The sequence below is a fragment of the Salmo salar genome, chromosome ssa01, assembly GCF_905237065.1.
Source record: "Salmo salar chromosome ssa01, Ssal_v3.1, whole genome shotgun sequence".
In the NCBI taxonomy this organism is placed as follows: domain Eukaryota; kingdom Metazoa; phylum Chordata; class Actinopteri; order Salmoniformes; family Salmonidae; genus Salmo; species Salmo salar.
The window spans coordinates 118,258,132-118,280,874 of NC_059442.1; the positions used below are offsets into that span (position 1 = coordinate 118,258,132).

General features: G+C 47.8%; 1 protein-coding gene across 1 annotated transcript in view; it reads left to right on the top strand.

The window, feature by feature from the left end:
• The window catches only part of ryr2a (ryanodine receptor 2a (cardiac)), an 812,428-nt gene that overhangs the window by 187,898 nt on the left and 601,787 nt on the right, over positions 1–22,743 (top strand). The window contains exons 10-12 of the mRNA XM_045687844.1: positions 7,274–7,348; positions 12,139–12,295; positions 15,989–16,153. Coding sequence (XP_045543800.1) covers positions 7,274–7,348; positions 12,139–12,295; positions 15,989–16,153 — 397 coding nt within the window. The remainder of the gene's footprint in view (positions 1–7,273; positions 7,349–12,138; positions 12,296–15,988; positions 16,154–22,743) is intronic.

Sequence of the window (22,743 nt, forward strand, 5' to 3'; positions counted from 1 at the left end):
CTGCCCTCACTATCCACTGGTCTAGGTACTGCCCTCACTATCCACTGGTCTAGATACTGCCGTCACTATCCACTGGTCTAGATACTGCCCTCACTATCCTCACTATCCACTGCTACAGGTCTAGATACTGCCCTCACTATCCACTGGTCTAGATACTGCCCTCACTATCCACTGCTGCAGGTCTAGATACTGCGCTCACTATCCACTGGTCTAGATACTGCCGTCACTATCCACTTGTCTAGAACTGCCCTCACTATCCACTGGTCTAGATACTGCCCTCACTATCCACTGGTCTAGATACTGCCCTCACTATCCACTGGTCTAGATACTGCCCTCACTATCCACTGGTCTAGATACTGCCCTCACTATCCCCTGCTGCAGGTCTAGATACTGCCCTCACTATCCTCTGGTCTAGATACTGCCCTCACTATCCACTGCTGCAGGTCTAGATACTGCCCTCACTATCCACTGCTGCAGGTCTAGATACTGTCCTCACTATCCACTACTGCAGGTCTAGATACTGCCCTCACTATCCACTGGTCTAGATACTGCCCTCACTATCCACTGGTCTAGATACTGCCCTCACTATCCACTGCTGCAGGTCTAGATACTGCCCTCACTATCCACTGCTGCAGGTCTAGATACTGCCCTCACTATCCACTGCTGCAGGTCTAGATACTGCCCTCACTATCCACTGCTGCAGGTCTAGATACTGCCCTCACTATCCACTGGTCTAGATACTGCCCTCACTATCCACTACTGCAGGTCTAGATACTGCCCTCACTATCCACTACTGCAGGTCTAGATACTGCCCTCACTATCCACTGGTCTAGATACTGCCGTCACTATCCACTGGTCTAGATACTGCCCTCACTATCCTCACTATCCACTGCTACAGGTCTCGATACTGCCCTCACTATCCACTGGTCTAGATACTGCCCTCACTATCTACTGCTGCAGGTCTAGATACTGCCCTCACTATCCACTGCTGCAGGTCTAGATACTGCCCTCAATATCCACTGCTGCAGGTCTAGATACTGCCCTCACTATCCACTGGTCTAGATACTGCCCTCACTATCCACTGCTGCAGGTCTAGATACTGCCCTCACTATCCACTGCTGCAGGTCAATATACTGCCCTCACTATCCACTGCTGCAGGTCTAGATACTGCCCTCACTATCCACTGGTCTAGATACTGCCCTCACTATCCACTGGTCTAGATACTGCCCTCACTATCTACTGCTGCAGGTCTAGATACTGCCCTCACTATCCACTGCTGCAGGTCTAGATACTGCCCTCACTATCCACTGCTGCAGGTCTAGATACTGCCCTCACTATCCACTGGTCTAGATACTGCCCTCACTATCCCCTGGTCTAGATACTGCCCTCACTATCCACTGCTGCAGGTCTAGATACTGTCCTCACTATCCACTGCTGCAGGTCTAGATACTGCCCTCACTATCCACTGCTGCAGGTCTAGATACTGCCCTCACTATCCACTGGTCTAGATACTGCCCTCACTATCCTCACTATCCACTGCTACAGGTCTCGATACTGCCCTCACTATCCACTGGTCTAGATACTGCCCTCACTATCTACTGCTGCAGGTCTAGATACTGCCCTCACTATCCACTGCTGCAGGTCTAGATACTGCCCTCACTATCCACTGCTGCATGTCTAGATACTGCCCTCACTATCCACTGGTCTAGATACTGCCCTCACTATCCACTGCTGCAGGTCTAGCTACTGCCCTCACTATCAGCTGCTGCAGGTCTAGATACTGCCCTCACTATCCACTGCTGCAGGTCTAGATACTGCCCTCACTATCCACTGCTGCAGGTCTAGATACTGCCCTCACTATCCACTGGTCTAGATACTGCCCTCACTATCCACTGGTCTAGATACTGCCCTCACTATCCACTGCTGCAGGTCTAGATACTGCCCTCACTATCCAGTGCTGCAGGTCTAGATACTGCCATCACTATCAGCTGCTGCAGGTCTAGATACTGCCCTCACTATCCACTGCTGCAGGTCTAGATACTGCCCTCACTATCCACTGCTGCAGGTCTAGATACTGCCCTCACTATCCACTGGTCTAGATACTGCCCTCACTATCCACTGGTCTAGATACTGCCCTCACTATCCACTGCTGCAGGTCTAGATACTGTCCTCACTATCCACTGCTGCAGGTCTAGATACTGTCCTCACTATCCACTACTGCAGGTCTAGATACTGCCCTCACTATCCACTACTGCAGGTCTAGATACTGCCCTCACTATCCACTGGTCTAGATACTGCCCTCACTATCCACTGGTCTAGGTACTGCCCTCACTATCCACTGGTCTAGATATTGCCGTCACTATCCACTGGTCTAGATACTGCCCTCACTATCCTCACTATCCACTGCTACAGGTCTAGATACTGCCCTCACTATCCACTGGTCTAGATACTGCCCTCACTATCCACTGCTGCAGGTCTAGATACTGCGCTCACTATCCACTGGTCTAGATACTGCCGTCACTATCCACTGGTCTAGAACTGCCCTCACTATCCACTGGTCTAGATACTGCCCTCACTATCCACTGGTCTAGATACTGCCCTCACTATCCACTGGTCTAGATACTGCCCTCACTATCCACTGGTCTAGATACTGCCCTCACTATCCCCTGCTGCAGGTCTAGATACTGCCCTCACTATCCTCTGGTCTAGATACTGCCCTCACTATCCACTGCTGCAGGTCTAGATACTGCCCTCACTATCCACTGCTGCAGGTCTAGATACTGTCCTCACTATCCACTACTGCAGGTCTAGATACTGCCCTCACTATCCACTGGTCTAGATACTGCCCTCACTATCCACTGGTCTAGATACTGCCCTCACTATCCACTGGTCTAGATACTGCCGTCACTATCCACTGGTCTAGATACTGCCCTCACTATCCTCACTATCCACTGCTACAGGTCTCGATACTGCCCTCACTATCCACTGGTCTAGATACTGCCCTCACTATCTACTGCTGCAGGTCTAGATACTGCCCTCACTATCCACTGCTGCAGGTCTAGATACTGCCCTCAATATCCACTGCTGCAGGTCTAGATACTGCCCTCACTATCCACTGGTCTAGATACTGCCCTCACTATCCACTGCTGCAGGTCTAGATACTGCCCTCACTATCCACTGCTGCAGGTCAATATACTGCCCTCACTATCCACTGCTGCAGGTCTAGATACTGCCCTCACTATCCACTTGTCTAGATACTGCCCTCACTATCCACTGGTCTAGATACTGCCCTCACTATCCAGTGCTGCAGGTCTAGATACTGCCCTCACTATCCACTGCTGCAGGTCTAGATACTGCCCTCACTATCCACTGCTGCAGGTCTAGATACTGCCCTCACTATCCACTGGTCTAGATACTGCCCTCACTATCCACTGGTCTAGATACTGCCCTCACTATCCACTGCTGCAGGTCTAGATACTGTCCTCACTATCCACTGCTGCAGGTCTAGATACTGTCCTCACTATCCAATGCTGCAGGTCTAGATACTGCCCTCACTATCCACTGCTGCAGGTCTAGATACTGCCCTCACTATCCACTGCTGCAGGTCTAGATACTGTCCTCACTATCCACTACTGCAGGTCTAGATACTGCCCTCACTATCCACTGGTCTAGATACTGCCCTCACTATCCACTGGTCTAGATACTGCCCTCACTATCCACTGGTCTAGATACTGCCGTCACTATCCACTGGTCTAGATACTGCCCTCACTATCCTCACTATCCACTGCTACAGGTCTCGATACTGCCCTCACTATCCACTGGTCTAGATACTGCCCTCACTATCCTCACTATCTACTGCTGCAGGTCTAGATACTGCCCTCACTATCCACTGCTGCAGGTCTAGATACTGCCCTCACTATCCACTGGTCTAGATACTGCCCTCACTATCCACTGCTGCAGGTCTAGATACTGCCCTCTCTATCCACTGCTGCAGGTCTAGATACTGCCCTCACTATCCACTGGTCTAGATACTGCCCTCACTATACACTGGTCTAGATACTGCCCTCACTATCCAGTGCTGCAGGTCTAGATACTGCCCTCACTATCCACTGCTGCAGGTCTAGATACTGCCCTCACTATCGACTGCTGCAGGTCTAGATACTGCCCTCAATATCCACTGCTGCAGGTCTAGATACTGCCCTCACTATCCACTGGTCTAGATACTGCCCTCACTATCCACTGGTCTAGATACTGCCCTCACTATCCACTGCTGCAGGTCTAGATACTGCCCTCACTATCCACTGCTGCAGGTCTAGATAATGTCCTCACTATCCACTGCTGCAGGTCTAGATACTGTCCTCACTATCCACTACTGCAGGTCTAGATACTGCCCTCACTATCCACTACTGCAGGTCTAGATACTGCCCTCACTATCCACTGGTCTAGATACTGCCCTCACTATCCACTGGTCTAGGTACTGCCCTCACTATCCACTGGTCTAGATACTGCCATCACTATCCACTGGTCTAGATACTGCCCTCACTATCCTCACTATCCACTGCTACAGGTCTAGATACTGCCCTCACTATCCACTGGTCTAGATACTGCCCTCACTATACACTGCTGCAGGTCTAGATACTGCCCTCACTATCCACTGCTGCAGGTCTAGATACTGCCCTCACTATCCACTGGTCTAGATACTGCCGTCACTATCCACTGGTCTAGATACTGCCCTCACTATCCACTGGTCTAGATACTGCCCTCACTATCCACTGGTCTAGATACTGCCCTCACTATCCACTGGTCTAGATACTGCCCTCACTATCCACTGGTCTAGATACTGCCCTCACTATCCACTGGTCTAGATACTGCCCTCACTATCCTCTGGTCTAGATACTGCCCTCACTATCCACTGCTGCAGGTCTAGATACTGTCCTCACTATCCACTACTGCAGGTCTAGATACTGCCCTCACTATCCACTGGTCTAGATACTGCCCTCACTATCCACTGGTCTAGATACTGCCCTCACTATCCACTGGTCTAGATACTGCCGTCACTATCCACTGGTCTAGATACTGCCCTCACTATCCTCACTATCCACTGCTACAGGTCTCGATACTGCCCTCACTATCCACTGGTCTAGATACTGCCCTCACTATCCACTGGTCTAGGTACTGCCCTCACTATCCACTGGTCTAGATACTGCCATCACTATCCACTGGTCTAGATACTGCCCTCACTATCCTCACTATCCACTGCTACAGGTCTAGATACTGCCCTCACTATCCACTGGTCTAGATACTGCCCTTACTATACACTGCTGCAGGTCTAGATACTGCCCTCACTATCCACTGCTGCAGGTCTAGATACTGCCCTCACTATCCACTGGTCTAGATACTGCCGTCACTATCCACTGGTCTAGATACTGCCCTCACTATCCACTGGTCTAGATACTGCCCTCACTATCCACTGGTCTAGATACTGCCCTCACTATCCACTGGTCTAGATACTGCCCTCACTATCCACTGGTCTAGATACTGCCCTCACTATCCACTGGTCTAGATACTGCCCTCACTATCCTCTGGTCTAGATACTGCCCTCACTATCCACTGCTGCAGGTCTAGATACTGTCCTCACTATCCACTACTGCAGGTCTAGATACTGCCCTCACTATCCACTGGTCTAGATACTGCCCTCACTATCCACTGGTCTAGATACTGCCCTCACTATCCACTGGTCTAGATACTGCCGTCACTATCCACTGGTCTAGATACTGCCCTCACTATCCTCACTATCCACTGCTACAGGTCTCGATACTGCCCTCACTATCCACTGGTCTAGATACTGCCCTCACTATCTACTGCTGCAGGTCTAGATACTGCCCTCACTATCCACTGCTGCAGGTCTAGATACTGCCCTCACTATCCACTGCTGCAGGTCTAGATACTGCCCTCACTATCCACTGGTCTAGATACTGCCCTCACTATCCACTGCTGCAGGTCTAGATACTGCCCTCACTATCCACTGCTGCAGGTCTAGATACTGCCCTCACTATCCACTGCTGCAGGTCTAGATACTGCCCTCACTATCCACTGCTGCAGGTCTAGATACTGCCCTCACTATCCACTGCTGCAGGTCTAGATACTGCCCTCACTATCCACTGGTCTAGATACTGCCCTCACTATCCACTGGTCTAGATACTGCCCTCACTATCCACTGCTGCAGGTCTAGATACTGCCCTCACTATCCACTGCTGCAGGTCTAGATACTGCCCTCACTATCCAGTGCTGCAGGTCTAGATACTGCCCTCACTATCCACTGCTGCAGGTCTAGATACTGCCCTCACTATCCACTGCTGCAGGTCTAGATACTGCCCTCACTATCCACTGGTCTAGATACTGCCCTCACTATCCACTGCTGCAGGTCTAGATACTGTCCTCACTATCCACTGCTGCAGGTCTAGATACTGTCCTCACTATCCACTACTGCAGGTCTAGATACTGCCCTCACTATCCACTGGTCTAGATACTGCCCTCACTATCCACTGGTCTAGATACTGCCCTCACTATCCACTGGTCTAGATACTGCCGTCACTATCCACTGGTCTAGATACTGCCCTCACTATCCACTGGTCTAGATACTGCCCTCACTATCTACTGCTGCAGGTCTAGATACTGCCCTCACTATCCACTGCTGCAGGTCTAGATACTGCCCTCACTATCCACTGCTGCAGGTCTAGATACTGCCCTCACTATCCACTGGTCTAGATACTGCCCTCACTATGCACTGCTGCAGATCTGGATACTGCCCTCACTATCCACTGCTGCAGGTCTAGATACTGCCCTCACTATCCACTGGTCTAGATACTGCCCTCACTATCCACTGCTGCAGGTCTAGATACTGCCCTCACTATCCACTGCTGCAGGTCTAGATACTGCCCTCACTATCCACTGCTGCAGGTCTAGATACTGCCCTCACTATCCACTGCTGCAGGTCTAGATACTGCCCTCACTATCCACTGCTGCAGGTCTAGATACTGCCCTCACTATCCACAGTGAAACACAGCAGCAGAACATGGAAGGATGTGAAATAAGTTCCCCATAGATGTTCCTGTTGATATTCCTCCGTACCGAGGTGAAGTGTTTACGTTGTGAATATGTGCTTTATGAGGACATCGGCATCGGGCTCTTATTTCTCAGGGATACAGACCACTTCCACGCACCCACCCACCACCACCACTACCCCTCCACTCAGTTCTCTTTTCTTCCCCAGGACGGTGCACTACGAGGGGGGAGCTGTGTCCATCCACGCCCGCTCCCTCTGGAGGCTGGAGACGCTACGAGTGGCGTAAGTTCAACTACGTGACACATCTCATCTCACCTCCGTATGTCAGTGCCAATCTGTTACCACTAGACTCTATAGACTATAACGGTTCCGGGCCAGACTACGATGCAGACACGGGGGGGAGGTGGTTTGAGTCTGATATTTACTAGTTCCAAAAAAGAAGGGAGCAGGCAAGAGAATAGTCGTGGACAAGCAAAAAAGGTCAAAACCAGATCAGAGTCCAGGAGGTACAGACTGGTCAGGCAGGCTCGAGGTCGAGTGCAGGCTGACTGGTCAGGCAGGCGGGTACGGAGTTCAGAAAACAGGGAAAGGGTCAAAACCAGATCAGAGTCCAGGAGGTACAGAGTGGCAGGCAGGCTCGAGGTCAGGGCAGGCAGACTGGTCAGGGCAGGCGGGTTCAGAGTCAGGCAGGCAAGGGTCAAACCCTGGAGGACTAGCAAACATAGAAAATAGCAAAAGCAGGAGCACGGACAAACATGCTGGTTGACTTGAAACAGACAAGATGAACTGGTACAGAGAGACAGGAAACACAGGGATAAATACACAGAGAGACAGGAAACACAGGGATAAATACACAGAGAGACAGGAAACACAGGGATAAATACACAGAGAGACAGGAAACACAGGGATAAATACACTGTCACAGAGAGACAGGAAACACAGGAATAAATACACTGGTACAGAGACAGGAAACACAGGGATAAATACACTGAGGAAAATATGTGACACCTGGAGGGGGTGGAGACAATCACAAGGACAGGTGAAACAGATCAGGGCGTGAAAATAGACACTGTAATATTATCACTCTATAGTTTCTGTAATATTATCACTCTATAGACACTATAATATTATCACTCTATAGACACTATAATATTAGCACTCTATAGACACTGTAATATTATCACTCTAGAGACTGTAATATTATCACTCAATAGACACTATAATATTATCACTCTAGAGACTGTAATATTATCACTCTATAGAGTGTAGATCAGAGAGACAGTACCATTATCACTCTATAGACACTGTAATATTATCACTCTATAGACACTGTACCATTATCACTATATAGACACTGTAATATTATCACTCTTGAGACACTGTAATATTATCACTCTATAGAGTGTAGATCAGAGAGACAGTACCATTATCACTCTATAGAAACTGTAATATTAACACTCTATAGACACTGTAATATTATCACTCTTGAGACACTGTATCACTCTATAGACACTGTAATATTATTACTCTATAGAGTGTAGATCAGAGAGACAGTACCATTATCACTCTATAGACACTGTAATATTAACACTCTATAGACACTGTAATATTATCACTATAAACACTAATATTATCACTCTATAGAGTGTAGATCAGAGAGACAGTACCATTATCACTCTATAGACACTGTAATATTAACACTCTATAGACACTGTAATAGTATCACTCTATAGAGACTATAATATTATCACTCTATAGACACTGTAATATTATCACTCTATAGAGACTGTAATATTATCACTCTATAGACACTGTACTATTATCACTCTATAGAGACTGTAATATTATCACTCTATAGACACTGTAATATTATCACTCTATAGAGACTGTAATATTAACACTCTATAGACACTGTAATATTAACACTGTAATATTAACACTCTATAGACACTGTAATATTAACACTGTAATATTATCACTCTATAGAGAGTGTACCATTAACACTGTAATATTAACACTCTATAGAGAGTGTACCATTAACACTCTATAGACACTAATATTAACACTCTATAGACACTGTAATATTATCACTCTATAGACACTAATTTTAACACTCTATAGACACTGTAATATTAACACTCTATAGACACTGTAATATTATCATTCTATAGACACTGTAATATTAACACTGTAATATATCACTCTATAGAGAGTGTACCATTAACACTCTGCCCCCCAGCAGTGTAGATCAGGGTGATGTCACCGTGAGAGGGCATGGTATTGACTCCTTTAAGACCCTGTATCCTGACCTGGGGTTGTACGTGTGACGGTGTTAATAGACCTCCCAGTAGCACTGTCTCTGTCAGCGGGGCCCACTGCCAACGTGGTGTACAGTGTTTCTGTCAGACCCAGTCTGTGGAGAGAAGAAGAGCCCTCCTCCCATCCAGGGTCATATACACACAGACTGTTTGCGGTGAAGTGTCTAATTACAAACAGCATGGTAGTAGTCCACCGATAACACAGACAGAGATTTCTCTCCTTGTTTTGTATCAGGGCTTATTGAATATACTGTAGTGTTCATGGTTTCTGATGAGGACAGGGTTTGGGGTTGAATATAAATACTCTGCCCTCTGTAGCCTGTTGTGTTCTGTTCTGTCAGACAGACGGTTTGGGGTTACAGTTAGTACTGTATGTCTACAGGACAGTATAGAAATAGGTTTGGGGTTATAGATAGTACTGTATGTCTACAGGACAGTATAGAAATAGGTTTGGGGTTATAGATAGCACTGTACGTCTACAGGACAGTATAGAAATAGGTTTGGGGTTATAGATAGCACTGTACGTCTACAGGACAGTATAGAAATAGGTTTGGGGTTACAGTTAGTACTGTATGTCTACAGGACAGTATAGAAATAGGTTTGGGGTTATAGATAGTACTGTATGTCTACAGGACAGTATAGAAATAGGTTTGGGGTTATAGATAGTACTGTATGTCTACAGGACAGTATAGAAATAGGTTTGGGGTTATAGATAGTACTGTACGACTACAGGACAGTATAGAAATAGGTTTGTGGTTATAGTTAGTACTGTACGTCAACAGGACAGGACAGTATAGAAATAGGTTTGGGGTTATAGATAGTACTGTATGTCTACAGGACAGTATAGAAATAGGTTTGGGGTTATAGATAGTACTGTTTCACTTTATATAAAGTAGGTTAACAAGGACAACTTTCATTGTTCCAGATCACCCACTTCTTTTCTTTTAAACTCCAGCATTGTGTAACGCTACGAACCAGGAAGCAAGTACAGGGAGTGAATTTAATAAATAAGGGAACATGGAACAAAACAAGAAACACGAGTAGCGTACAGACACAGAAACACAGGGGGAGTAGACGTGACTCATCGCCTTTTAGTTAAATGTTATGTGGTTCTAATGTTAACATGTTGGGAGCGTTCAGTCTTTTAGTTAAATGTGTTTTTAATGTTAACATGTTGGGAGCATTCAGTCTTTTAGTTAAATGTGGTTTTAATGTTAACATGTTGGGAGGATTCAGTCTTTTAGTTAAATGTGGTTTTAATGTTAACATGTTGGGAGGATTCAGTCTTTTAGTTAAATGTTATGTGGTTTTAATGTTAACATGTTGGGAGGATTCAGTCTTTTAGTTAAATGTGGTTTAAATGTTAACACGTTGGCAGGATTCAGTCTTTTAGTTAAATGTTATGTGGTTTTAATGTTAACATGTTGTGAGGATTCAGTCTTTTAGTTAAATGTGGGTTTAATGTTAACATGTTGGGAGGATTCAGTCTTTTAGTTAAATGTGGTTTTAATGTTAACATGTTGGGAGGATTCAGTCTTTTAGTTAAATGTGGTTTTAATGTTAACATGTTGGGAGGATTCAGTCTTTTAGTTAAATGTGGTTTTAATGTTAACACGTTGGGAGGATTCAGTCTTTTAGTTAAATGTTATGTGGTTTTAATGTTAACACGTTGGGAGGATTCAGTCTTTTAGTTAAATGTTATGTGGTTTTAATGTTAACATGTTGGGAGGATTCAGTCTTTTAGTTAAATGTGGTTTTAATGTTAACACGTTGGGAGGATTCAGTCTTTTAGTTAAATGTTATGTGGTTTTAATGTTAACACGTTGGGAGGATTCAGTCTTTTAGTTAAATGTTATGTGGTTTTAATGTTAACATGTTGGGAGGATTCAGTCTTTTAGTTAAATGTGGTTTTAATGTTAACATGTTGGGAGGATTCAGTCTTTTAGTTAAATGTGGTTTTAATGTTAACATGTTGGAAGGATTCAGTCTTTTAACTAAATGTGGTTTTAATGTTTAAACATGTTGGGAGGATTCAGTCTTTTAGTTAAATGTGGTTTTAATGTTAACATGTTGGGAGGATTCACGGCTGTTTACTGTGTTATTAGCTAAAATAAAGAAATGTTTTCTTATCAGACTAGTCACTACGTCTAGTACAGATTGTCCCGAACTCTGTCCTGGGGACCACAAGGGATGTCGCAGCACTGCTCAGCTGATTCAAATAACCAGCTCATCATCAAGCTCCGATTAGGACCCAGGACCGAGTTTGGGAAACGATGCTCTAGTACTAGTCAGTATCACACCCACTGGGGGCCAGACCCTCAGAGGTGTCTCCTCTTCTCACTGTCTCCTCTCTTTCTCTCTGTCTCTTCTCTCTGTCTCTGTCTCTCTCTCTCTCTGTCTCTCTTCTCTCTTTCTCTCTCTTCTCTCTTTCTCTGTCTCTCTGTCTTTCTCTCTCTCTTCTCTCTTTCTCTCTCTTCTCTCTGTCTCTCTCTCTCTCTCTTCTCTCTGTCTCTCTCTCTTTCTCTCTCTTCTCTCTGTCTCTCTCTCTTCTCTCTGTCTCTCTCTCTTCTCTCTGTCTCTGTCTCTCTCTCTTCTCTCTGTCTCTGTCTCTTCTCTCTTCTCTCTTTCGCTGTCTCTTCTCTCTCTTTGTCTCCGTCTCTTCTCTCTCTCTGTCTCTTCTCTCTTTCTATCTCACTCTCTCTCTCTTTCTCTCTCTCTACTTTTCTCTCTCTCTCTCTCTCTGTCTCTCTGTAGGTGGAGCGGCAGCCACACCCGCTGGGGTCAACCCTTCCGTCTCCGTCATGTGACCACGGGGAAGTACCTCAGTATCATGGAGGATAAGGGCCTGCTACTGATGGACAAGGAGAAAGCTGACGTCAAGTCTACTGCTTTCTGCTTCCGCCCCTCCAAGGTACACTTCAGCCTGGCTCTGCCATGCAAACACACACACACACACACACACTCCACCGCTTACAGTAACAGTATACTGTTGATCTGCACAGAGCAGTCTTCAGCAACGTGCCTCCTGCACTAGTGAGATGTTGGGTGATGGAGGCTGGAGTTGTAATTAGATGTTGGGTGATGGAGGCTGGAGTCTCTTGTAATTAGATGTTGGGTGATGGAGGCTGGAGTCTCTTGTAATTAGTTGTTGGTTGATGGAGGCTGGAGTCTCTTGTAATGAGATGTTGGGTGATGGAGGCTGGAGTCTCTTGTAATTAGATGTTGGGTGATGGAGGCTGGGGGTTGTGGTTATATAGAAACAGATTGCAGTAGTGGGATGCAGGGTGGTATGCTGCTGGCATATTAGTGTTATATAGAAACAGATTGCAGTGTAGGGTTATATAGAAACAGATTGCTGTGTAGGGTTATATAGAAACAGATTGCTGTGTAGGGTTATATAGAAACAGATTGCTGTGTTGGGTTATATAGAAACAGATTGCTGTGTAGTGTTATATAGAAACAGCTCTCTGCGTCCAGCTGTCCTCTAATGGTTCCTACAGCTCTCTGCATCTAGCTGTCCTCTAATGGTTCCTACAGCTCTCTGCATCCAGTTGTCCTCTAATGGTTCCTACAGCTCTCTGCATCCAGCTGTCCTCTAATGGTTCGTACAGCTCTCTGCGTCCAGCTGTCCTCTCGTGGTTCCTACAGCTCTCTGCGTCCAGCTGTCCTCTACTGGTTCCTACAGCTCTCTGCATCCTGCTGTCCTCTAATGGTTCCTACAGCTCTCTGCATCTAGCTGTCCTCTAATGTTTCCTACAGCTCTCTGCATCCAGCTGTCCTCTAATGGTTCCTACAGCTCTCTGCATCCAGCTGTCCTCTACTGGTTCCTACAGCTCTCTGCATCCTGCTGTCCTCTAATGGTTGCTACAGCTCTCTGCATCTAGCTGTCCTCTAGTGGGTCCTACAGCTCTCTGCATCTAGCTGTCCTCTACTGGTTCCTACAGCTCTCTGCATCCAGCTGTACTCTAATGGTTGCTACAGCTCTCAGCCTCTAGATGTCCTCTCATGGTTCCTACAGCTCTCTGCATCCAGCTGTCCTCTAATGGTTCCTACAGCTCTCTGCGTCTAGCTGTCCTCTAATGGTTTCTACAGCTCTCTGCGTCTAGCTGTTTTCTACTGGTTCCTACAGCTCTCTGCATCCAGCTGTCCTCTCGTGGTTCCTACAGCTCTCTGCATCCAGCTGTCCTCTACTGGTTCCTACAGCTCTCTGCATCTAGCTGTCCTCTAATGGTTCCTACAGCTCTCTGCATCTAGCTGTCCTCTACTGGTTCCTACAGCTCTCTGCATCCAGATGTCCTCTCGTGGTTCCTACAGCTCTCTTCGTCTTGCTGTCCTCTAATAGTTCCTGCAGCTCTCTGCATCCAGCTGTCCTCTAATGGTTCCTACAGCTCTCTGCATCTAGCTGTCCTCTAATGGTTCCTACAGCTCTCTGCATCCTGCTGTCCTCTCGTGGTTCCTACAGCTCTCTGCATCTAGCTGTCCTCTAATGGTTCCTACAGCTCTCTGCATCCAGCTGTCCTCTCGTGGTTCCTACCGCTCTCTGCGTCCAGCTGTCCTCTCGTGGTTCCTACAGCTCTCTGCATCTAGCTGTCCTTTAATGGTTCCTACAGTTCTCTGCATCCTGCTGTCCTCTAATGGTTCCTACAGCTCTCTATGTCCAGCTGTCCTCTAATGGTTCCTACAGCTCTCTGCATCCTGCTGTCCTCTAATGGTTCCTACAGCTCTCTATGTCCAGCTGTCCTCTCCTGGTTCCTACAGCTCTCTGCATCTAGCTGTCCTCTCGTGGTTCCTACAGCTCTCTGCGTCCAGCTGTCCTCTACTGGTTCCTACAGCTCTCTGCATCTAGCTGTCCTCTAATGGTTCCTACAGCTCTCTGCATCTAGCTGTCCTCTACTGGTTCCTACTGCTCTCTGCGTCTTGCTGTCCTCTAATGGTTCCTACAGCTCTCTGCATCCAGCTGTCCTCTAATGGTTCCTACAGCTCTCTGCATCTAGCTGTCCTCTAATGGTTCCTACAGCTCTCTGCATCCTGCTGTCCTCTCGTGGTTCCTACAGCTCTCTGCATCTAGCTGTCCTCTCGTGGTTCCTACAGCTCTCTGCATCCAGCTGTCCTCTCGTGGTTCCTACCGCTCTCTGCGTCCAGCTGTCCTCTCGTGGTTCCTACAGCTCTCTGCATCTAGCTGTCCTTTAATGGTTCCTACAGCTCTCTGCATCCTGCTGTCCTCTAATGGTTCCTACAGCTCTCTATGTCCAGCTGTCCTCTAATGGTTCCTACAGCTCTCTGCATCCTGCTGTCCTCTAATGGTTCCTACAGCTCTCTATGTCCAGCTGTCCTCTCCTGGTTCCTACAGCTCTCTGCATCTAGCTGTCCTCTCGTGGTTCCTACAGCTCTCTGCGTCCAGCTGTCCTCTACTGGTTCCTACAGCTCTCTGCATCTAGCTGTCCTCTAATGGTTCCTACAGCTCTCTGCATCTAGCTGTCCTCTACTGGTTCCTACAGCTCTCTGCATCCAGCTGTCCTCTCGTGGTTCCTACAGCTCTCTGCGTCTTGCTGTCCTCTAATGGTTCCTACAGCTCTCTGCATCCAGCTGTCCTCTAATGGTTCCTACAGCTCTCTGCATCTAGCTGTCCTCTAATGGTTCCTACAGCTCTCTGCATCCAGCTGTCCTCTCGTGGTTCCTACAGCTCTCTGCATCTAGCTGTCCTCACGTGGTTCCTACAGCTCTCTGCATCCAGCTGTCCTCTCGTGGTTCCTACAGCTCTCTGCGTCCAGCTGTCCTCTCGTGGTTCCTACAGCTCTCTGCATCCAGCTGTCCTCTAATGGTTCCTACAGCTCTCTGCATCTAGCTGTCCTCTAATGTTTCCTACAGCTCTCTATGTCCAGCTGTCCTCTAATGGTCCCTACAGCTCTCTGCATCTAGCTGTCCTCTAATGGTTCCTACAGCTCTCTGCATCTAGCTGTCCTCTAATGGTTCCTACAGCTCTCTATGTCCAGCTGTCCTCTAATGGTTCCTACAGCTCTCTGCATCCACCTGTCCTCTAATGGTTCCAACAGCTCTCTGCATCCAGCTGTCCTCTACTGGTTCCTACAGCTCTCTGCATCTCTAATGCCACCCTATTCCTTGTATAGTGAACAACATGACCAGGGTCCAATTGGGACTCAGCCCTCTCCTGTCTCTCTTCTCTCTCATGGTTCCTACAGCTCTCTGCCTCCATTAGGGACACAGCCCTCTCCTGTCCCTCTCTTCTCTCTCATGGTGGTGTGAGGAGTGCTGAGGTTGCATTTCTTCAACCAACGACGTGTCAAAGTGTGTGACATTGTGTCTGTGTTTATTTCAGAACGCTATACCTCATAATCCTGGGTCAAAAACCATTGGGGAATATTCAGAGAGACAGTGACACAGGTTGGGAGGGAGGGAGGGAGAGTAGGGGGTCAGAGCAGGGGTCATTCTGCACTACATCCTGTTAATAATGAATATATCACAGCTAATACATTGCAGGCACTAAGTTGTGCTTCATACCCTAACTAACTACAACCCCTTGTCCCTTTTTTTAAATTATAAATGATGTTCATTAGTCATCTGTCTCGTCTGCTTCCTTCTCCAGGAAAAGCTGGACTTGGGGCCAAAGAAGGAAGTGGATGGCATGGGTGCTCCTGACATCAAGTACGGGGACTCAGTGTGTTATATCCAACACGTGGACACCTGTCTGTGGCTCACATACCAGGCCATGGACGCTAAGTGTGCACGCATGGGCGGCGTGCAGAGAAAGGTACGGTACATCACTGTCTAAACACTCATCTCCTTCTGTCTGCTAGTCTAACCAACGCCACAATAGCCTGGTTGAAGATAGCTGTATGTGAAGTGATATGTGGGGCCTTCCCTGTGGCTCAGTTGGTAGAGTATGGTGTTTGCAACGCCAGTATGGTGTGTGCAACGTCAGGGTTGTGGGTTTGATTCCCACGGGGGGCCAGTACAATAAAAAAGAAAAAAATGCATGAGATGAAATGAAATGTATGCATTCACTACTGTAAGTCGCTCTGGATAAATGACTAAAAGTGTAAATGTAAAAATGGGTAGTCTCACCATTGTTATCTCAGCATTCATTCTTGTTTATCCAGGTTATCCTCACACATATATTGACATACTGTACTGTCTATTCGGGAAAGTATTCAGTAGATTAATTAGGAACATTTTAAATGTAATCCATTTGAGAATAAGGCTGTAACGTAACAAAATGTGGGAAAAGGACTGCAGTGAATATTAACCTGCAGCACCAGAGGTTAACCACTCTCATCAGAAGATGTCTCTCACTAAAACACAGCCTGCCGTCCCAACTTGAACCCTATTAACGTCGGTGCACTTTATAGTGCACTACTTTTTTTTACCGGGACTCATAGGGGCTCTGTTCAAAAGTAGTGCACTTCATAAGGAATAAGTATAGGACCCTGCCAAGTCCCCAGTCAATCAATCAATCAATCAATCAATCAATCAATCAATCAATCAATCAATCAATCAATCATTCAATCAAATGTATTTCTAAAGTATTTTTTACATCAGCTGATGTCACAAAGTGCTGTACAGAAACCCAGCCTAAAACCCCAAACAGCTGCCAATGCAGATGTAGAAGCACAGTGGCTAGGAAAAACTCGCTAGAAAGCCAGGAACCTAGGAAGAAACCTAGAGAGGAACCAGGCTATGAGGGGTGGCCAGTCCTCTTCTGGCTGTGCCGGGTGGATACTATCTAGTCTATAGAGAGGATACTGTAGGACCCAGCCTGGTCCCCAGGAGAAGTTATCTAGTCTATAGAGAGGATACTTTAGGACCCAGCCAGGTCCCCAGGAGAAGTGATCTAGTCTATAGAGAGGATACTGTAGAACCCAGCCTGGTCCCCATGAGAAGTTATCTAGTCTATAGAGAGGATACTGTAGGACCCAGCCTGGTCCCCAGGAGAAGTTATCTAGTCTATAGAGAGGATACTGTAGGACCCAGCCTGGTCCCCAGGAGAAGTTATCTAGAGAGGATACTGTAGGACCCAGCCTGGTCCCCAGGATAAGTTATCTAGTCTATAGAGAGGATACTGTAGGACCCAGCCTGGTCCCCAGGATAAGTTATCTAGTCTATAGAGAGGATACTGTAGGACCCAGCATGGTCCCCAGGAGAAGTTATCTAGTCTATAGAGAGGATACTGTAGGACCCAGCATGGTCCCCAGGAGAAGTTATCTAGAGAGGATACTGTAGGACCCAGCCTGGTCCCCAGGAGAAGTTATCTAGTCTATAGAGAGGATACTGTAGGACCCAGCCTGGTCCCCAGGATAAGTTATCTAGTCTATAGAGAGGATACTGTAGGACCCAGCATGGTCCCCAGGAGAAGTTATCAAGTCTATAGAGAGGATACTGTAGGACCCAGCCTGGTCCCCAGGAGAAGTTATCTAGTCTATAGAGAGGATACTGTAGGACCCAGCCTGGTCCCCAGGAGAAGTTATCTAGTCTAAAGAGAGGATACTGTAGGACCCAGCCTGGTCCCCAGGTGAAGTTATCTAGAGAGGATACTGTAGGACCCAGCCTGGTCCCCAGGAGAAGTTATCTAGTCTATAGAGAGGATACTGTATGACCCAGCCTGGTCCCCAGGAGAAGTTGTCTAGTCTATAGAGAGATTACTGTAGGACCCAGCCTGGTCCCCAGGAGAAGTTATCTAGAGAGGATACTGTAGGACCCAGCCTGGTCCCCAGGAGAAGTTATCTAGTCTATAGAGAGGATACTGTAGGACCCAGCCTGGTCCCCAGGATAAGTTATCTAGTCTATAGAGAGGATACTGTAGGACCCAGCATGGTCCCCAGGAGAAGTTATCTAGTCTATAGAGAGGATACTGTAGGACCCAGCCTGGTCCCCAGGAGAAGTTATCAAGAGAGGATACTGTAGGACCCAGCCTGGTCCCCAGGAGAAGTTATCTAGTCTATAGAGAGGATACTGTAGGACCCAGCCTGGTCCCCAGGAGAAGTTATCTAGTCTATAGAGAGGATACTGTAGGACCCAGCCTGGTCCCCAGGAGAAGTTATCTAGTCTAAAGAGAGGATACTGTAGGACCCAGCCTGGTCCCCAGGTGAAGTTATCTAGAGAGGATACTGTAGGACCCAGCCTGGTCCCCAGGAGAAGTTATCTAGTCTATAGAGAGGATACTGTATGACCCAGCCTGGTCCCCAGGAGAAGTTGTCTAGTCTATAGAGAGATTACTGTAGGACCCAGCCTGGTCCCCAGGAGAAGTTATCTAGTCTATAGGGAGGATACTGTAGGACCCAGCCTGGTCCCCAGGAGAAGTTATCTAGTCTATAGAGAGGATACTGTAGGACACAGCCTGGTCCCCAGGAGAAGTTATCTAGAGAGGATACTGTAGGACCCAGCCTGGTCCCCAGGAGAAGTTATCTAGTCTATAGGGAGGATACTGTAGGACCCAGCCTGGTCCCCAGGAGAAGTTATCTAGTCTATAGAGAGGATACTGTAGGACCCAGCCTGGTCCCCAGGAGAAGTTATCTAGTCTATAGAGAGGATACTGTAGGACCCAGCCTGGTCCCCAGGAGAAGTTGTCTAGTCTATAGAGAGGATACTGTAGGACCCAGCCTGGTCCCCAGGAGAAGTTGTCTGGTCTATAGAGAGGATACTGTAGGACCCAGCCTGGTCCCCAGGAGAAGTTATCTAGTCTATAGAGAGGATACTGTAGGACCCAGCCTGGTCCCCAGGAGAAGTTGTCTAGTCTATAGAGAGGATACTGTAGGACCCAGCCTGGTCCCCAGGAGAAGTTGTCTGGTCTATAGAGAGGATACTGTAGGACCCAGCCTGGTCCCCAGGAGAAGTTATCTAGTCTATAGAGAGGATACTGTAGGACCCAGCCTGGTCCCCAGGAGAAGTTATCTAGTCTATAGAGAGGATACTGTAGGACCCAGCCTGGTACCCAGGAGAAGTTATGTTTTCTACAGAGAGGATACTGTAGGACCCAGCATGGTCCCCAGGAGAAGTTATCTGGTCTATAGAGAGGATACTGTAGGACCCAGCCTGGTCCCCAGGAGAAGTTATCTAGTCTATAGAGAGGATACTGTAGGACCCAGCCTGGTCCCCAGGAGAAGTTATCTAGTCTAAAGAGAGGATACTGTAGGACCCAGCCTGGTCCCCAGGTGAAGTTATCTAGAGAGGATACTGTAGGACCCAGCCTGGTCCCCAGGAGAAGTTATCTAGTCTATAGAGAGGATACTGTATGACCCAGCCTGGTCCCCAGGAGAAGTTGTCTAGTCTATAGAGAGATTACTGTAGGACCCAGCCTGGTCCCCAGGAGAAGTTATCTAGTCTATAGGGGAGGATACTGTAGGACCCAGCCTGGTCCCCAGGAGAAGTTATCTAGTCTATAGAGAGGATACTGTAGGACCCAGCCTGGTCCCCAGGAGAAGTTATCTAGTCTATAGAGAGGATACTGTAGGACCCAGCCTGGTCCGCAGGAGAAGTTATCTAGAGAGGATACTGTAGGACCCAGCCTGGTCCCCAGGAGAAGTTATCTAGTCTATAGAGAGGATACTGTAGGACCCAGCCTGGTCCCCAGGAGAAGTTATCTAGTCTATAGAGAGGATACTGTAGGACCCAGCCTGGTCACCAGGAGAAGTTATCTAGAGAGGATACTGTGGGACCCAGCCTGGTCCCCAGGAGAAGTTGTCTAGTCTATAGAGAGATTACTGTAGGACCCAGCCTGGTCCCCAGGAGAAGTTATCTAGTCTATAGAGAGGATACTGTAGGACCCAGCCTGGTCCCCAGGAGAAGTTGTCTAGTCTATAGAGAGGATACTGTAGGACCCAGCCTGGTCCCCAGGAGAAGTTGTCTGGTCTATAGAGAGGATACTGTAGGACCCAGCCTGGTCCCCAGGAGAAGTTATCTAGTCTATAGAGAGGATACTGTAGGACCCAGCCTGGTCCCCAGGAGAAGTTATCTAGTCTATAGAGAGGATACTGTAGGACCCAGCCTGGTCCCCAGGAGAAGTTATCTAGTCTATAGAGAGGATACTGTAGGACCCAGCCTGGTACCCAGGAGAAGTTATGTTTTCTACAGAGAGGATACTGTAGGACCCAGGATGGTCCCCAGGAGAAGTTATCTGGTCTATAGAGAGGATACTGTAGGACCCAGCCTGGTCCCCAGGTGAAGTTATCTAGAGAGGATACTGTAGGACCCAGCCTGGTCCCCAGGAGAAGTTATCTAGTCTATAGAGAGGATACTGTAGGACCCAGCCTGGTCCCCAGGAGAAGTTATCTAGTCTATAGAGAGGATACTGTAGGACCCAGCCTGGTCCCCAGGAGAAGTTATCAAGAGAGGATACTGTAGGACCCAGCCTGGTCCCAAGGAGAAGTTATCTAGTCTATAGAGAGGATACTGTAGGACCCAGCCTGGTCCCCAGGAGAAGTTATCTAGTCTATAGAGAGGATACTGTAGGACCCAGCCTGGTCCCCAGGAGAAGTTATCTAGTCTAAAGAGAGGATACTGTAGGACCCAGCCTGGTCCCCAGGTGAAGTTATCTAGAGAGGATACTGTAGGACCCAGCCTGGTCCCCAGGAGAAGTTATCTAGTCTATAGAGAGGATACTGTATGACCCAGCCTGGTCCCCAGGAGAAGTTGTCTAGTCTATAGAGAGATTACTGTAGGACCCAGCCTGGTCCCCAGGAGAAGTTATCTAGAGAGGATACTGTAGGACCCAGCCTGGTACCCAGGAGAAGTTATCTAGTCTATAGAGAGGATACTGTAGGACCCAGCCTGGTCCCCAGGATAAGTTATCTAGTCTATAGAGAGGATACTGTAGGACCCAGCATGGTCCCCAGGAGAAGTTATCTAGTCTATAGAGAGGATACTGTAGGACCCAGCCTGGTCCCCAGGAGAAGTTATCAAGAGAGGATACTGTAGGACCCAGCCTGGTCCCCAGGAGAAGTTATCTAGTCTATAGAGAGGATACTGTAGGACCCAGCCTGGTCCCCAGGAGAAGTTATCTAGTCTATAGAGAGGATACTGTAGGACCCAGCCTGGTCCCCAGGAGAAGTTATCTAGTCTAAAGAGAGGATACTGTAGGACCCAGCCTGGTCCCCAGGTGAAGTTATCTAGAGAGGATACTGTAGGACCCAGCCTGGTCCCCAGGAGAAGTTATCTAGTCTATAGAGAGGATACTGTATGACCCAGCCTGGTCCCCAGGAGAAGTTGTCTAGTCTATAGAGAGATTACTGTAGGACCCAGCCTGGTCCCCAGGAGAAGTTATCTAGTCTATAGGGATGATACTGTAGGACCCAGCCTGGTCCTCAGGAGAAGTTATCTAGTCTATAGAGAGGATACTGTAGGACCCAGCCTGGTCCCCAGGAGAAGTTATCTAGTCTATAGAGAGGATACTGTAGGACCCAGCCTGGTCCCCAGGAGAAGTTGTCTAGTCTATAGAGAGGATACTGTAGGACCCAGCCTGGTCCCCAGGAGAAGTTGTCTGGTCTATAGAGAGGATACTGTAGGACCCAGCCTGGTCCCCAGGAGAAGTTATCTAGTCTATAGAGAGGATACTGTAGGACCCAGCCTGGTCCCCAGGAGAAGTTGTCTAGTCTATAGAGAGGATACTGTAGGACCCAGCCTGTTCCCCAGGAGAAGTTGTCTGGTCTATAGAGAGGATACTGTAGGACCCAGCCTGGTCCCCAGGAGAAGTTATCTAGTCTATAGAGAGGATACTGTAGGACCCAGCCTGGTCCCCAGGAGAAGTTATCTAGTCTATAGAGAGGATACTGTAGGACCCAGCCTGGTACCCAGGAGAAGTTATGTTTTCTACAGAGAGGATACTGTAGGACCCAGCATGGTCCCCAGGAGAAGTTATCTGGTCTATAGAGAGGATACTGTAGGACCCAGCCTGGTCCCCAGGTGAAGTTATCTAGTCTATAGAGAGGATACTGTAGGACCCAGCCTGGTCCCCAGGAGAAGTTATCTAGTCTATAGAGAGGATACTGTAGGACCCAGCCTGGTCCCCAGGAGAAGTTATCTAGTCTAAAGAGAGGATACTGTAGGACCCAGCCTGGTCCCCAGGTGAAGTTATCTAGAGAGGATACTGTAGGACCCAGCCTGGTCCCCAGGAGAAGTTATCTAGACTATAGAGAGGATACTGTTGGACCCAGCCTGGTCCCCAGGAGAAGTTATCTAGAGAGGATACTGTGGGACCCAGCCTGGTCCCCAGGAGAAGTTATCTCGAGAGGATACTGTAGGATCCAGCCTGGTCCCCAGGAGAAGTTACCTAGTCTATAGAGAGGATACTGTAGGACACAGCCTGGTCCCCAGGAGAAGTTATCTAGTCTATAGAGAGGATACTGTAGG